The 16981-nt window shown below is 47.4% G+C and overlaps 1 protein-coding gene and 1 pseudogene across 2 annotated transcripts in view; both read left to right on the forward strand.

Annotated features, from left to right (window-relative positions):
- LOC143277436 (sodium-coupled monocarboxylate transporter 1-like) overlaps window positions 1-16981 on the forward strand; it is an 80108-nt gene that overhangs the window by 29480 nt on the left and 33647 nt on the right. For both annotated transcript variants that reach the window (XM_076582248.1, XM_076582249.1), the window contains 5 exons: window positions 1005-1153; window positions 2633-2706; window positions 10911-11051; window positions 15546-15675; window positions 16521-16609. In XM_076582248.1, the coding sequence (XP_076438363.1) occupies window positions 1005-1153; window positions 2633-2706; window positions 10911-11051; window positions 15546-15675; window positions 16521-16609 (583 nt within the window). The remainder of the gene's footprint in view (window positions 1-1004; window positions 1154-2632; window positions 2707-10910; window positions 11052-15545; window positions 15676-16520; window positions 16610-16981) is intronic.
- LOC143277438 (uncharacterized) lies at window positions 13902-15180 on the forward strand (annotated as a pseudogene).

Below are 16981 nucleotides of genomic sequence, written 5' to 3' on the forward strand. Positions count from 1 at the left end.
GAACGCTGTATGGTGTGTGCAGTATGCACGCTGTATGGTGTGTGCAGCATGAACGTTGAAATGGTGTGTGCAGTATGAACGTTGTATGGTGTGTGCAGTATGAACGCTGTATGGTGTGTGCAGTGTGAACGCTGTATGGTGTGTGCAGTATGAACACTGTATGGTGTGTGCAGTATGAACGCTGTATGGTGTGTGCAGTATGAACGCTGTATGGTGTGTGCAGTGTGAACGCTGTATGGTGTGTGCAGTATGAACGCTGTATGGTGTGTGCTGTATGAACGCTGTATGGTGTGTGCTGTGTGAACACTGCATGGCATGTGCAGTATGAACGTTGTATGGTGTGTGCAGTGTGAACGGTGTATGGTGTGTGCAGTGTGAACGGTGTATGGTGTGTGCAGTATGCTGTATGCACGCTGTATGGTGTGTGCAGTATGAACGGTGTATGGTGTGTGCAGTGTGCTGTATGCACGCTGTATGGTGTGTGCAGTATGAACGTTTAATGGTGTGTGCAGTATGAACGCTGTATGGTGTGTGCAGTATGCTGTATGCACGCTGTATGGTGTGTGCAGTATGAACGCTGTATGGTGTGTGCAGTATGAACGCTGTATGGTGTGTGCAGTGTGAACGCTGTATGCTGTGTGCACGCTGTATGGTGTGCGCAGTATGTACGCTGTATGGTGTGTCCAGTGTGCTGTGTGAACGCTGTATGGTGTGTGCTGTGTGAACACTGTATGGTGTGTGCAGTGTGCTGTGTGAACACTGTATGGTGTGTGCAGAGTGCACGCTGTATGGTGTGTGCAGAGTGCACGCTGTATGGTGTGTGCAGTGTGCTGTGTGAACACTGTATGGTGTGTGCAGAGTGCACGCTGTATGGTGTGTGCTGTGTGCTGTGTGAACACTGTATGGTGTGTGCAGTGTGCTGTGTGAACACTGTATGGTGTGTGCAGAGTGCACGCTGTATGGTGTGTGCAGAGTGCACGCTGTATGGTGTGTGCTGTGTGCAGTGACAGGCCTGGCGGAGTGGGTGGTGGTGGTGATGATGGCGGCAGTGTGCACGCTGTACACAGGGGTGGGCGGTCTGAAGGCCGTGGTGTGGACTGACGTCTTCCAGACCATCGTCATGCTGGCCGGCATCCTCACCGTCCTCGTCATGGTTACTGCGTCTCTCTCTCTCTCTCTGTATATATATATATATATATATATATATATATATATATATATATATATATATATATATATATATATATATATCTGTGTGCGTGTCTTTGTCTATTAATTTTTCTCCATGTCTGTCTGTCTGTCTCTCTGTCTGTTGCTGTCTCTGTCTTTCTCTCATACTTACATACATACACACAATCACACACGCACACAGACACACACACACACACACACACACACACACAACACACACACCCACATTACACACAACAAAATACACACCCACACACACACAAACACAGTCAGCCCACATTTGATGTTCTCAGTCACATTATCATGAGAAAAGTAGTTTGGATGAGAAATAATCTGAATTGTTTAAAATGATAAATTACTGGTGAATACAGGAACCTTATCAAATAACATATCGAAAACAGTCACTGTGCAATTTATGAATATTCTACAATGATCTCGCAATAGAAAATGGTAGATCAATGTTTTAATATCCCAAGAGAAATGAGACTTTACCTACAAATATCAAACAATTGAAGACTAATATCATTTCTTAGATAAATACGAACTATGGAAAAAAAAAAGAAAAAAAAAGGAGAGATGGAGAGAGAAGAATTCAAACATAAATTTCCCAGCTATCATTATCCCCAGTCAGCCCATACCATAAGGCAAACTTGTAGGGATGTTTGGAAAATATGTTTATTGCTGCTGCCAGAAAGGTCATCGCATGAAGTCATTTGTTTTCTTGTTGATTCACTTGTGAAAAGAAAGTGAGTTTGTGCTTTTACCTGGTGTTTGGTTGTCTGTGTGTGTGTGTGTGTGTGTGTGTGTGTGTGTGTGTGTGTTTGTGTGTGTGTGTGTGCGCGCGCGTGTGTGTGTGTGTGTGTGTGTCCGTGGTAAACTTTAACATTGCCATTTTCTCTGGAAATACTTTGTCTGCCAATACCAAATTTGCGTTAAACATAGTATGAAAAAATCTTCACAGTCATACCAATAACAAACGGCGTTATTACATCCCATACAACACGTCCATTTATCGCAGGAAGAAAAAACAAATGACGTCAAATGCGCTGCAGTAGTGGGGATTAGTCTTGCTTGCTTCGGAATTGAACATGCATGGTTCGATCCCGCCACATGCCTTTTTCTCTTTTTTTCTTCTTCTCCCAAGCTTATCTTATATATCATGTTTAATACAGAACACGTTTTAACGATTTTTTAATATCTTTTTTTCCCCGTTATGATTCCTTTACTGGATAAAGTTTGAAACACAAGTGAGTCTTGTATGTCAAGTGTGTGTGAATGGGCAGGTGGGGGCTTAGGAGGGGAGTGGGGGTGAGGGGGGTATGTGTTTTCTGTGACTGCCTATGCGAGTCTTATGAATAAACCTTGTTAAGGTTTACTTCACATTTAAAATAGATTCTGATTCACAATCGTGTGTGTGTGTGTGTGTGTGTGTGTGTGACAGGCTAGCATTGACCTGGGAGGTTGGAGTGCGGTGTGGCAGATCTGCTCTGAAGGTGGCAGGATCCAGTTCTTTGAGTGAGGTCCTCATGCTTGTCCTCTGTGTCCTGTGTGTGTGTGTGTGTGTGTGTGTGTGTGTGTTTATGAAAGATAGATCGAATGAGTGTGTAAGTGAGTAAGTAAGTGAGCGAGGCAAAGATAGAGAGAGAGAGGGAGGGGGCGGGATGACGGATGCAAGATCGGGGAGAGACCGGCTACAACTGTAATTGTCCAAGTCGAGTACAGACAGATGACATTTATTTTCATCGGCAAGTCCGTTTGTGCAAGGCATGCTGGGAATTGCAACAACACGTGTGTCCGAATTCAAGATTCGGATTAGTTCATTGTATTTGTATTTGTATTTCTCTGTTTTGTCACAACAGATTCCCTGTGTGAAATTCGGGCAGCTCTCCCCAGGGAGAGCGCGTCGCCAAACTGAGAGCGCCACCCATTTTTTTGTATTTTTTCCTGCGTGCAGTTTTATTTCTTGACCGGTTGTAGTTAAAGTATCTCCACATCTCCCTTCCTTTGAGATTTGACAAAAATCAATTAACAGCATGCACAAAAGTCCAAGGATTTTCTCAAATCAGATACATGCAGATTTCTGAAGTGTTTTGGAGGTTCTGGTTCCGGGGTCAGGAGAGTCGGCTGTGTGGTGTAGTCAGTGCTATCCCATTTTCGTGTTGTTTTTGTTGTTGTTTTTTTTAGCTCCCCTCCTCCAAAACCCCTCCCCGCTCTAAATTACTTTCCCCCCCTCATCCTGGTCAGATTGAAATCCATCCTCAAACTGCCGCATCCGTCTGGAGATGGTGGTAAGTATGTTGAAAGCCAAGTTAGCCTCGTCCTCTTGGCTTTTGATTTTCCAAGATGGCGTCCTCTGTGTGTTAATCTCACCACACATTGTTCTCAACGTGGCTGTTTTTCCACCCCAGCGTACTTTCTTCCGAGTGACCACAAGTGAGTACGTTCCAACCTACTTGCTCTTTCTGTTGTCACCCTCCTCCCTCATCCACAGATGTTACAATCGAACTGTCAGCATACAACGTAGGAGAAGTCACTAGTTGACTTGCTCTGCCATCTGTGCCCTCGTCATTGTGGTTATGTCCAGGTCAGACAGCTCAGCTGCCAAAGACGAGCCCCAAACAGCTGAAGCATCAGGCTTTCCCTGTGGCACTTGCGACGTGCTAGTTACAAGCTTCTACACCCACATCCGCCACGTCACCCCAAAAGCCAAATACGGGAAGCCCTGGGTGGACTACAACTCCAAGAAACTAAGAAGAGGGACAGAGCCTACAAGAGATGGAAAAAATCTGGTGACCCAGGACACCACCAGGAACTCAAAGCACTGAAGCGCCAAGTCCAACGCCAACTTCGCAGAAACTATTAGTCCTTCACATCGCACCTCGTTGAGAACAACAAAGAAGAAGGTGGAAAGGTGTCTAAGAACTTCTGGGCCTACGTGAAGGCAAAACGGACAGAACTGACCAACATCTCTCCTTTGAAGGTAGATGGTCAGCTCATCACAGACGCCCAGAGTCAGGCAGAAGCTCTGAACAACCAGTTTCAGTTGGCATTCAGTAAGAGCTCGCCCTGCTCACCGGAAGAATTTGAGATGCGGACTGGGCTCAGCCTAAACCCTGGTGGACAAACCTGCACCAACATCACCGTCACGGAGAAGGGCATCAAGAAGCTCCTAAAGGACCTGAAAACCAGGAAAGCTCCAGGCCCCGACGGCATCAGCCCCAGAATCCTCAAGGAGCTGGCCGATGAACTCACTCCATCCCTTACGCTACTCTTCCAGTCCTCTCTGAACTCAGGGGTAGTCCTGCAAGACTGGAAAACAGCCCACATCTCACCTATATGTGAACACTACAGGCCAGAGAACTACAGACCCATTTTGCTGACAAGCATTCCTGGGAAACTCCTGGAGCACATCATCGTGCACACTATCATGGCGTTCACGGAGAAAAACATCATCTTCTGCAGAGAACAGCATGGATTCAGAAAGAAACGATCCTGTGTCAGCCAGCTGATAGGTCTTATGGACGAAATTACATACAGCAGGGAAAAAGGCAAGCAGGTTGACATGTTAGTCATGGATTTTTTAAAAGCCTTTGACAAGGTGTCCCACTCACTCCTGATCTACAAACTACAGCACTATGGAATCACCGGCCACATTAACAACTGGATTCGAAGCTTCCTATCTAACAGAAGGCAGGCAGTTGTCGTCGACGGTGCTACGTCCAAGTTTGCGCATGCTGAGTCGGGAGTACCTCAGGGCTCGTGCTAGGCCCTTGCTTCTTCCTGCTGTATATCAACGACCTACCACATGGCTTGTCTTCCATTGCACGGCTATTTTGCAGATGACACGGCATGCCACAAGGAAATCAACAATGCCGCCGATCAACACGCTCTGCATAGTGACTTGGACAAACTTGTGAAATGGGAAGAGAAATGGAAGATGTCATTTCACCCGGACAAATGTGAAGTCCTGCACTTTGGCAAGAAATGGAAAACAACATACCATCTGCGTGATCACCCACTAAAATCTTCCAATGAAGCCAAGTACCTCGGTGTCACGATCTCCACCGACCTCAGCTGGAAAAAAACACACCAACAGCGTAGCAAGCAAAGCCAACAAGACCTTAGGCTTTCTTCGCCAAAATCTGAAGACCAGTGCCATCTCGATCAAAGACTGTGCTTTTTTGGCCCTGGTATGACCCCAGCTTGAATATGCCTGCCAGATCTGGGTTCCGTACCGAGTAAACAACAAACAGACCTTAGAGAAAGTCCAAAGAAGGGCCGCCTCTGGGTGGTAAATCGCTACCGTCGAACGTCCAGCGTGGAAGAAATGCAACACCAGCCAAGTTGGGCACCATTAGAAGAAGGGCGAAAGAGATCCCGCCTGATAACGGTCTACAAGTTCCGCCATGGAGACATAATCATCGACACCATGCGAGCGCCAATTTTTCAGAAGCCCAAGCACAACACCAGGCATTCCCTCGATCAACAGTACACCACAGAAACCTGGTACAGAGACTACAGGAAATTTTCCTTCTTTCCCCGCACTACCAGGGAGTACAACAAGCTCCCGCCTGAGGCAGTATCAGATATCAGCCTCGGCAGAGAGCCTCCAATCCTACTTCTGACCCCCCCCCCCCTTTCCCCACTCTCCCCCAAGCCCCTCCAGTCTCCCCCCAACTCCCAAATTCCTTCCCACCCACAACAATGTAGGGCCTACCAACACTGTCTAGATGTCTGAAAAAGGGGTGGGTGGCCCCAGCCCCCTTGTCCAGTCCCCTTAGTTAGGCACTGACTACCCAAACAAACCCCACAACACAACAGCAAACCGGAACCTTTGTAAATGCCAGAATCTTCAACTTGATGAAGGCGGGCAGATATGAAAGAAGAAGATAAGAAATATTTCAATGATAAGACGTGCTGCTTGACTGTTCTTGTTGACTTGCTGCTTGTGTTCACATCTAGTGAAAACTTGCAGGCTTCTTGACGACTCGACCACTGTGTGTAGTCTGGAGCCTTTGTTCACCAGATCATGACTGGCCGGCTGGTACTGAAGATTGGCTGGTCAACACTGGAAGTTGTCTGGGTGTAGACGTCATAAAGCCACCGTCACTGTGAGGAGGGCTCTTGGTAGCACCTCCAGATGTGGGAACGTCTGGGGAGCTGTCTTCATGGGACCTGGTTGCCACAGGACTGTTTTTTATGTTGAAGGTCCATCTGCTCTGTGGATGGTTACTGGGGTTTTGGGAGATGGAACTGTGTGGGTATGGGACTTTGTTACTTGTTGGCCAATATGAGGAACTGAGGGATAATGGAATCCTACAACAGTTGTTGGGCTTCGCAGTAATTTCTTCTCAGACATAACCTGGCGGTTTCTGGTAAGCCTCAGGTGATGTCTGTTTCCTCAGTACTGTCCCATGGATGTCATGATGAGGTAAGATCTTGATGTGATCTTCTCTTTGACGACTGCTGGGTTCTTCCACTGTCTCTCATGGTCTAGTTTCTGTGTAACAATGTCACCTGGTTGTAGTTCAGGAAGCTGGCGTGCACCATTTCTTCTGTTGAAGTTCAGCTGATTATGCTTCTTCTCTCTGCTGTCTCTGGATTCAACTGACACTCTGTCATAGAACTGGGGCTTGAGATTAGAAGGAAGTGTTGGAAGAGTTCTGATGTTCCTTCCGTACATGAGTTCTGCTGGGCTTTTTCCTGTAGGTGATGTTGGTGTTGCACGATACGTCAGAAGTGCAAGAGATGGATCACTCTGACTCAGCATTTTCTTCGCTGTCTGTACAGCTCCCTCAGCCTCTCCAATTGACTGAGGGTGATGAGGGCTGGATGTGATGTGGTCAAATCCCCAGTTTGCAGCAAATTTCTGGAATCCAGCAGAGACAAACTGTCTTCCATTGTCCTTGACAAGGAGTTCTGGTGTACCATGATGTGCAAACACATTTTTAAGTCTTCCAACTACATCTTCTGTGGTGACATGTGGAAGAAGTCTCATTTCAATGTATGTTAAGAAATAGTCCACCAGGACTAAGAAACTGTGTCCCTTGAATTTAAAGATAAACGCAGCAACTTTTTTAAATGGGCAAACAGGCAGTGTCGTGATAAGTTGGTTTTTTTTTTCTTTTCTATGAGCTGGTCTTTGCTTTTCACAATGTCTACAATTCTCAACTAGTTGCTTGATGCGTACATTAATGTTGGGCCACCATACAGATGAGTCTGCTATCTCTCTGCACGAGACGCATCAGCATGTGCTCACACCTGATGGGAGTGTCCTGGAGATCCTTCTTGTTGATCAAGGGAACCAGTGGTTTGTGGTCCGTTTGAAGTATGAAGGAAGGCTGTCCTATCAGGTATCTCTGGAATTTTGCACATGCCCAAACAGCTGCCAAACATTCTTTTTCAATCAGAACGTAGTTGCATTCAGCTGATGTGAAAGTTCTTGAACAGCAAGTGACTGGCCTCAGTCCATCTTCATGCTGTTGGAGTACACCACCCAAGCCATATGAACTTGCATCTGCACTGACAACTGTTGGTCGGGTAAGGTAATAGAATGCTAGTGTAGGTGTTGACAGATTGGGAATGTATCTTCCAAGGTAATTTACCATCCCTATATCCGTTGGAGTTCAGTGATATTGCTTGGGTCTGGTATGTTCAGGATTGCTGCAACTTTTGCTGGATTTGGCTTCACTCAGTGGTGATGATATGACCCAGAAACTCTGAATTAACATTCAAGTTGAGTTTCAAGTTGGCTCCTGTTATTTTCTTCGTGACTCTGTCCAAATCTCCAGCATGGTCTTTCTCCTTTTTGCTGTGTACCAGAATATCATCAAAGAAACGAATAACACTTTCATCATCTTGCAGAATGTTCTCCATTGTTCTTTGAAATATATCTGGAGCTGAACTGATACCAAATCATAGTCTTTTGTAAAGGAATCTCCCAGTCTTTTAAAACTGGTCTGAAAACACATCTTTTTGAAAATACATATCCAAAGACCTTCCAAGTCTTTCTATTGACATTCAGCTACAACCCACGCAATCTCTCTCTCTCTCTCTCTCTCTCTCTCTCTCTCTGTGTGTGTGTGTGTGTGTGTGTGTGTGTGTGTGTGTGTGATTATGTAATGTAATACGCATAGTCATTGAATCTGTTTTGTGCTTTTGTGCGTTCAATCTTTTGTTGTGTATGTGTGTTTAATGTTTTTTGTAAAGCACTTAGAGCTCCCTTTGAGGGAGGAAAGCGCTCAACAAGTGTTCGTTATTATAATCATTATCATTAATATTATCATTATTATTATCATGAAGGTTGTGAGTTTAGCTGTTGAAGGATCTAATGGAATCTGTCAAAATCCAGTCCTTGCATCCAGTCGACTGAAAATGACTGATCCTTCAAGCTTGTGAAGTATGTCCTCCATTGAAGGGATTATGTAGCGTCCTCTCTTTATTGCCATGTTTAATTATAAAGTCGGTGCGGATTCTGACTGAATTTATTTTCTTCTTTAAAACTGGAACCATTGGACTGCACCAATCTGTGGCCACAGTGATCTCTTCAAATATGCCTTTTTTTTTCACTTTCTTGACTTTATCATCCAAAGGTATTGTTGATTCGTTCAAATCACCAAAAGGATCATTAACTGTGTCAATTTTCTTCACAAGTCCAATTCTTCATACTGCTTCTCGACTCAGCAAGTTGTTTGTCTTTGTGTTGCACTGGAAGAATCCGAACTGCTGTTCATGTGGCCTCTTGAAGCGCCTATCTTTCCAGGAAAACCTCTGTTGCTACCGTGGTCTCTGCTTTTTTTGCTATACCTCTGTGTGCTACTGCATCAATTTTCCTAGACTCGTCGTTCATTCTGCCGTGCTTGCTGTACTGCATCAATTTTCCTAGACTCGTCGTTCATTCTGCCGTGCTTGCTGTACTGTTTCAAGTTTCAAGTCTGGTTGCAGCTGTAGTTTTTCTGAGAGCTCAGCATCAAGAACTCCAAGCTTTAATCTGTCTCTAAAAAATCTTCTCTGTCTGGGAAGTTTACATGTTCTGAAAGTTCATATTGACTACGTAGACAGGCTTCAATGCTTTCTCCAGCACCTTGAGAACGAGGAAAGGACTGGGCTCTTTCACGAATAATATTCCGTTTTGGAACAAAATGACAATCGAACCTGACTGGAACAACATCGAAATCTTCAGCTTGGGCTCCAGTGAGGAAGAACGAATTTAAAAGTCTTTCGCTTTCACTACCCATCGTATGAATGAGGGAGCTAACTTGAACCGCTTGCTCTTCTTTATCAAGTTTTGATGCCTGGCGAAATCAAAGCAAACCTAATTTTCCATCCAGGCCACGTCTGAGGGCGTGAAAAAATGGAAACTATCTGGTGCCTTGAACGGGGTCATTCTTTGCTGTGTTAGCCTCTCGAATTACGAGTTAAATCGTCAATGAAAATTACAATAAAGATACAAGAAACGATCCTACCAGAGTTCACTGTTGATCTGTTGCTTGTTCTTCAGTATCCCACGTCTGTCACCATGTAACGTTCACTCGATCTTCGGTGTCGTCAACACTAGAGCACGAGTCGTGTAGAGACAGGCGACATTTTTTTCAACGGCAAGTCCGTTTGTGCAAGGCATGCTGGGAAGGGCAACAACCCGAGTGTGCGAGTTCAAGGTTCACATTAGTTCATAGTTCACCAGATGCTGTAGTTGAAAGTATCTCCACAGTGATTATTCCAGGGGTGAAAATAAATGATGAAGAAATTTCCTGTTCATTGTTAGGTATTAATGGGTCAAATTTGTACAATGAGATCATGAAGAAAATCATAATGTCTGTTTTGTGACTGAGCAGGAACATCGTGATGCAAAAATCTGATCGATAATGTGATGAAACGTATAAAGAACCTGAAACGAAATAAATTTAAAACAGTATAAGTCAATCTAAAACACATGGCACATGTTAAAAAGCGTTCCTATTCCATCTTATCCGTTCGTTGGTTATGACTCGAACGTTCCCTCTTTTCAACGAACGTACGTGTGTGTGTGTGTGACCGTATTTTACCTCGCCAGATTGGCAGCCATCTTCCCTTTTTGTCGGTGGATGCATACTGGATACGTTCCAGTTTCCATAACTTTACCAACGGTCTGTGTGACCACGGGATCTTCGTTGCACACAATTGATACTGGGCAGACACTTACACATGAACGGTGTGAAGGCACCAACAGGTGTGTACTCACCCTGATCCGAAAAACTGGGGGATTCTCCATCCCAAACCCACCAGGCTCGGGATTTTGAAAAGAATGAAAGTGACAACACTCTCTGCGTCCATCCTGTTGACGTGTTTTAAAGGTTTTGTGGTGGTTTATGAATCACATCATATTGCATGACCAGTAAAAAGCAGTTACGTTTGTTTTGTCTCTTTGGTTTTTGTTTGCTTGCTGATTTGTTTGTGTTTTTGTTGTTGTTTTTCTTCGCTTCTTGTTTGTTTTTTTATTTGCATATTAATTCCAAACTAAAAGAAAACTAAACTCAGTCTTGATATGAATGCAGTGCGTTTGATATATATGTCGATGGAGAGACGTTGATGACGATGTTGTATGCAACACGTATTGCGGTATTGCGTCATCTTTGCCACCATGGTTTTCTCCAAGGAAAGCAGTTAGATATTGCACGTGTATAGCTTGTCGTGTGGTGTCGGTGCTGACCACCTGTTTGCCTTGCTGGTGTGGCGGTCAGCGTGAATCCCGACCCCCGCGTGCGGCACACCACGTGGTCCCTGACGCTGGGGGCCTTCCTGGTCTGGCTGCCGCCCTACGCTGTGGACCAGCAGATGGTGCAGCGCTTCTCCGCCGCCAGGACGCTCAGAGACGCCAAGATGTCTGACTCTCGCTGGAATCGTCGTTGTTCTTGTGTTTGGCGTCATCACCATCATCATCGTCGTCTTCGTAGTCATTGTCGTCGTTATTATCATCATCGCCGTCATTGTCATCGTCGTCATCATCATCATCGTCGTCATCATCACCATCATCATCATTAATGCCATTGTTATAATTGGCGTTGTTTAGTAGTAGTAGTAGTAGTAGTAGTAGCAGCAATAGTAGCAGTCCAGTGATTTTTGAGAGAAAAACTTAAAGAGCGTGAGATAATGGTTTGTGGTCCCAGCACATAAGACAAGACAACACAAAATAGCACAACACAGCGAACACAACATAATGCAATGCGACGCGACGCTAGACACATCAAAATATAGCACAACACAGCACAGCACAGAAAAACAACACACAATGTGACACAATGCGATCCCATTCAATGCTACACGCCACAACGTAACGCAATCAACACGACACGTGGAAACCAGCCCAACCCCGGTCCATCCAGTCTCACCCATCGCACTTCATCCTGGTCCCCCACATCCACCCCGACCCACACCACCCCATCCAACAGTTCCCACCCCGCTCTGGTCCGCCACATCCACCCCGACCCACACCACCCCATCCAACAGTTCCCACCCCGCTCTGGTCCGCCACATCCACCCCGACCCACACCACCCCATCCAACAGTTCCAACCCTGCTCTGGTCCCCCACATCCACCTTATCACAACTCATTCCAATCCCCTCCGGCCACCCATAACACATCTACCCGAACCTATCACACCCAAATCACGTACCCCATCCCACCGCACTTCCACCTTCCTATACCACTCCAGCCCATCGCATTTAATCCGGCCCACCCACCCTAACCCGACTCAACCTAATCTGACGCACGCCACCCACCCTGCTCAAACCTAACCCGATACATCCCAACACAACACATCCCAACACATCCCAGCCCAACACATTCCAATACATCCCAAGCCAACATAACACATCTCACACCATCAGAACCCATCACAACACATCACATCCCAATGCATCCCAACATACCACATCCCAACACATCACAACGCAACACATCCCAACACATCACATCACGACGCAACACATCATGACGCAACACATCCCAACATATCCCAGCCCAACACATCCCAACACAACACATCACGACGCAACACATCCCAACACATCACATCCCAACACATCACATCGCATCCCATCCCAACACATCCCAAACCAACACATCCCAAACCAACATCCCAGCCCAACACGTCACGTACCAACACATCACATCCCCAACACATCACATCCCCAACACGTCACATCCCAACACATCACATCCCAACACATCACATCCCCAACACGTCACATCCCAACACATCACATCCCCAACACGTCACATCCCAACACATCACATCCCCAACACATCCCAGCCCAACACATCCCAGCCCAACATGTCACATCCCAACACATCTAGCCCAACACATCCCAAACCAGCACATCCCAGCCCAGCACATCACATCCCATCACATCCCAAACCAACATATCCCAGCCCAACACATCCCAACACATCACATCCCAACACATCCCAGCCCATCACATCCCAGTCCTACACATCCCAACACATCCCAGCCCAACACATCCAAACACATCCGAGCACATCCCAACACATCCAAACACATCCCAGCCCAACACTAACCAGCCCAACACATCCCATCCCAACTCGTCCCAGCCCAACACGTCACATCCCAACACGTCACATCCCAAAACATCCCAGCCCAACACGTCACATCCCAACACGTCACATCCCAAAACATCCCAGCCCAACACGACACATCCCAACACATCACATCCCAACACGACACATCCCAACACGTCACATCCCAACACATCACATCCCAACACGTCACATCCAAACACATCCCAGCCCAACACATCCCAGCCCAACACATCCCATCCCAACACGTCACATCAAAACACATCCCAGCCGAACACATCGCAGCCCAATAGTCACATCCCAACACATCCCAGCCCAACACGTCACATTCCAACACATCCCATCCCAACACATCCCCGCCCGACACATCACATCCCAACACATCCAAACCCAACACATCCCAGCCCAACACATCCCAGCCCAGCCCAACACAGCTCAACACATCCCATCCCAACACGTCACATCCCAACACAGCCCAGCCCAACACGTCACATCCCAACACAGCCCAGCCCAACACATCACATCCCAAGACATCCCAACACATCCCAAACCAAGACATCCCATCCCATCACATCCCAGCCCAACACGTCACATCCCAATACTCACATCCCAACACATCCCAGCCCAACACATCCCAGCCCAGCCCAAAACAGCCCAACACATCCCAGCCCAACACGTCACATCCCAACACATCCCAGCCAAACACATCACATCCCAACACATCCCAAACCAGCACATCCCAAACCAAGACATCCCATCACATCCCAAACCAACACCTCCCAGCCCAACACATCACATCCCAGCACATCCCAACTCATCCCAGACTAACACATCCGAACTCATCCCAGTTCAACACGTCACATCCCAACACATCCCAGTCCAACACGTCACATCCCAAAACGTCACATCCCAATACTCACATCCCAACACATCCCAGCCCCCAAATTCCAACACATCCCAGCCCAACACATCCCAGCCCAACACATCCCAGCCCAACATATCCCAGCCCAACACGTCACATCCCAACAGTCACATCCCAACACGTCACATCCCAACGCATCCCAGCCCAACACGTCACATCCCAACACATCCCAACCCAACACATCACATCCCAACACGTCACATCCCAACACATCCCAACACATCCCAACCCAACACATCACATCCCAACACGTCACATCCCAACACCTCCCAGCCCAACACATCACATCCCAACACATCCCAGCCCAACACATCACATCCCAACACATGCCAGCCCAACACATCCCAGCACAACATCACATCCCAACACATGCCAGCCCAACACATCACATCCCAACACATCCCAGCCCAACACATCCCAACACATCTAAACCCAACGCATCCCGGCCCAACACATCCCCGCCCAACACATCACATCACAACACATCCCAGCCCAACACATCCCAGCCCAGCACATCACAACACATCCCAGCCCAACACGTCACAGCCCAACACATCCCAGCCCAACACGTCACAGCCCAACACGTCACAGCCCAACACGTCACATCCCAATACATCCCAACACATCACATCCCAACACATCCCAGCCCAACACGTCACATCCCAACACATCCCAGCCCATCACGTCACAGCCCAACACGTCACATCCCAACACATCCCAGCCCAACACGTCACAGCCCAACACATCCCAGCCCAACACGTCACATCCCAACACGTCACATCCCAACACATCCCAACCCAACACGTCACATCCCAACACGTCACATCCCAACACATCCCAGCCCAACACGTCACATCCCAACACATCCCAACCCAACACGTCACATCCCAACACGTCACATCCCAACACGTCACATCCCAACACATCCCAGCCCAACACGTCACATCCCAACACATCCCAACCCAACACGTCACATCCCAACACGTCACATCCCAACACATCCCAACACGTCACATCCCAACACATCCCAGCCCAACACGTCACATCCCAACACATCCCGCAATCACGAATATCGCAATCAATTTATCACGCTTAGAAAAGCATGCTTAATTTATTACTTTTTGAAAGTCTTTGATAGATCCGCAGTTGTGCAGCAGCTAAGACAATGAGACAATTTCTTCCCACCCGAACATGCCGGGTTCCAATGTGCTCTCAGGCCTCTTTCTTGTTTTGTTTTACCCGAAGCTTTATGATAACAAATACAGAACACATTTTAACGATTAATTTCATTTATTTCTTTATCTAGTTTTAAGATCTAGTTTTAAGTGTATCACAAGTGTCTTGAAAGCCTTGCCTCTCATGTTTAACATTTTGATGCAGAAAAGAATACCTCTTGTGCACAGGTTAGCTTTGAGCGTACGAGCGATTTTGCTAGGTGTACAAGTATAGAGGTATCCTGACCGCAGCATTGTCTGCTGACAATCTTTAATAAGGTGAGGTATTCCAAGTGTCAGTTACAGTTTTGATGTGAGATATACACCAAAGAATTTTACGAGTTATTTACTTTCTATCACTGATCCACCTATTTTAAAAGTAGGCAATGTGTCTGTGTTATAACCAGGATTATACAGAACCGTACATGATTTATCTGGCTGCAGAGTTAAGCCATTTTCTGACATAGCTTATTCAGTTCTTCTTGATACAGCCTCTTTGCATAAGTTATTGATCTGAGGAATTTTTTTTCATTGTTAGTTTCATCCATACGCACATATCGTGTGTGTATTGTACCTCTGTGTGTGTGTGTGTGTGTGTGTGTGTGTGTGTGTGTGTGTGTGTGTGCGCGCGCGCGCGCGTGCAGTGCCTTGTTGCTGAACATGCCGGGCATGGTGATCATCATCACACTGTGTTCACTGACGGGGCTGCTGCTCTATGCCCGCTATGCTCACTGCGACCCGCTCTCCCACGGCAGCATCACTAACCCCAACCAGGTAATGGGGACACGTCCCGGCCGGGGTGATGGTGTGGTGGTGTGGGGCTGGTGTGGTCATTTGGTGATGTGTGGTGGTGTGGCGGTGAGTGTGTGGTGCGATTGTGAGGTATGGTGTGTGCTGGGTGATGTGTGGTGTGTACCGGTGATGGTTGGTGGTGGCTGGTATGTGTGGTGGTGTGGGACGGGTGATGTGTATGTGGGGTGCTGTGGTGTGTGTGGGTGGGTATGGTGTGAGGGTGTGGTGGTGAGTGTGATGGTTGGTGGTGGTGGGTGATGGTGATGGTGGTGGTGGGGCTCGTGTGTGGTGGTGTGGTGTCTGGCGTCGTGGTTGGTGGGTGTGGGTGATGGTGTGGTGGTGTGGGGCTGGTGTGGTGGTGCGGATTTGGGTGATGGTGTGGTGGTGTGGGGCCGGGTGATGGTGTGGTGGTGCGGGTTTGGGTGAGGGTGATGGTGTGTGGCTGGGGTGATGGTGTGGTGGTGTGGAGCCGGGTGATGGTGTGGTGGTGTGGGGCTGGGGTGATGGTGTGGTGGTGTGGTGGTGTGGAGCCGGGTGATGGTGTAGTGGTGTGGGGCTGGCGTCGTGGTGTGGTGGTGTGGTGGTGTTGGGCTGGGGTGATGGTGTGATGGTGTGGTGGTGTGGAGCCGGGTGATGGTGTGGTGGTGTGGGGCTGGCGTCGTGGTGTGGTGGTGTGGTGGTGTGGGGAACTGGATACAGTGACAGAGATGGCTTTGTGGCGCACACGTTGATATGTCACAGGGCGGTGATTTCCTAAGTTGGTGTGTGATCTGTAGCATGACTCTGTGTGTGTGTGTGTGTGTGTGTGTGTGTGTGTGTGTTCACAGCTTCTTCCCTACTTTGTGGTGGACATGTTGGGGCACTTACAAGGCATGTCGGGACTGTTCGTTGCCAGTCTGTTCAGCGGAGCTCTCAGGTTGGTCACTACCAGTTTACCTGTCTGTCTGTTCTATCCGTATGCCAGTCTGAATGCCTGTCTTCTTATTTCTTTGCCTGTCTGTCTGTTTTACTGCCTGTCTGCCTGCCTGCCTGTCTGTCTGCCTGTCTGTCTGTCTTTCTGTTTGTCTGTCTGCCTGCCTGCCTGCCTGCCTGTCTGTCTCTCTATCTATCTGACTTCTATTCGTCTGTCAGTATGAATATCTGTCTTCTTATTTCTTTGTCTGTCTGTCTGTCTGTTCTATCCGTCTGCCAGTCTGAGTACCGGTCTCCTTGTTTCTGTCTGTCTGTTTGTCACACCTTGTAACAGCCAGAGCGGTTCAGTACATGACGAATTAAGCAGTGCACGCCG

Source organism: Babylonia areolata, chromosome 34, assembly GCF_041734735.1.
Source record: "Babylonia areolata isolate BAREFJ2019XMU chromosome 34, ASM4173473v1, whole genome shotgun sequence".
Classification (NCBI taxonomy): domain Eukaryota; kingdom Metazoa; phylum Mollusca; class Gastropoda; order Neogastropoda; family Buccinidae; genus Babylonia; species Babylonia areolata.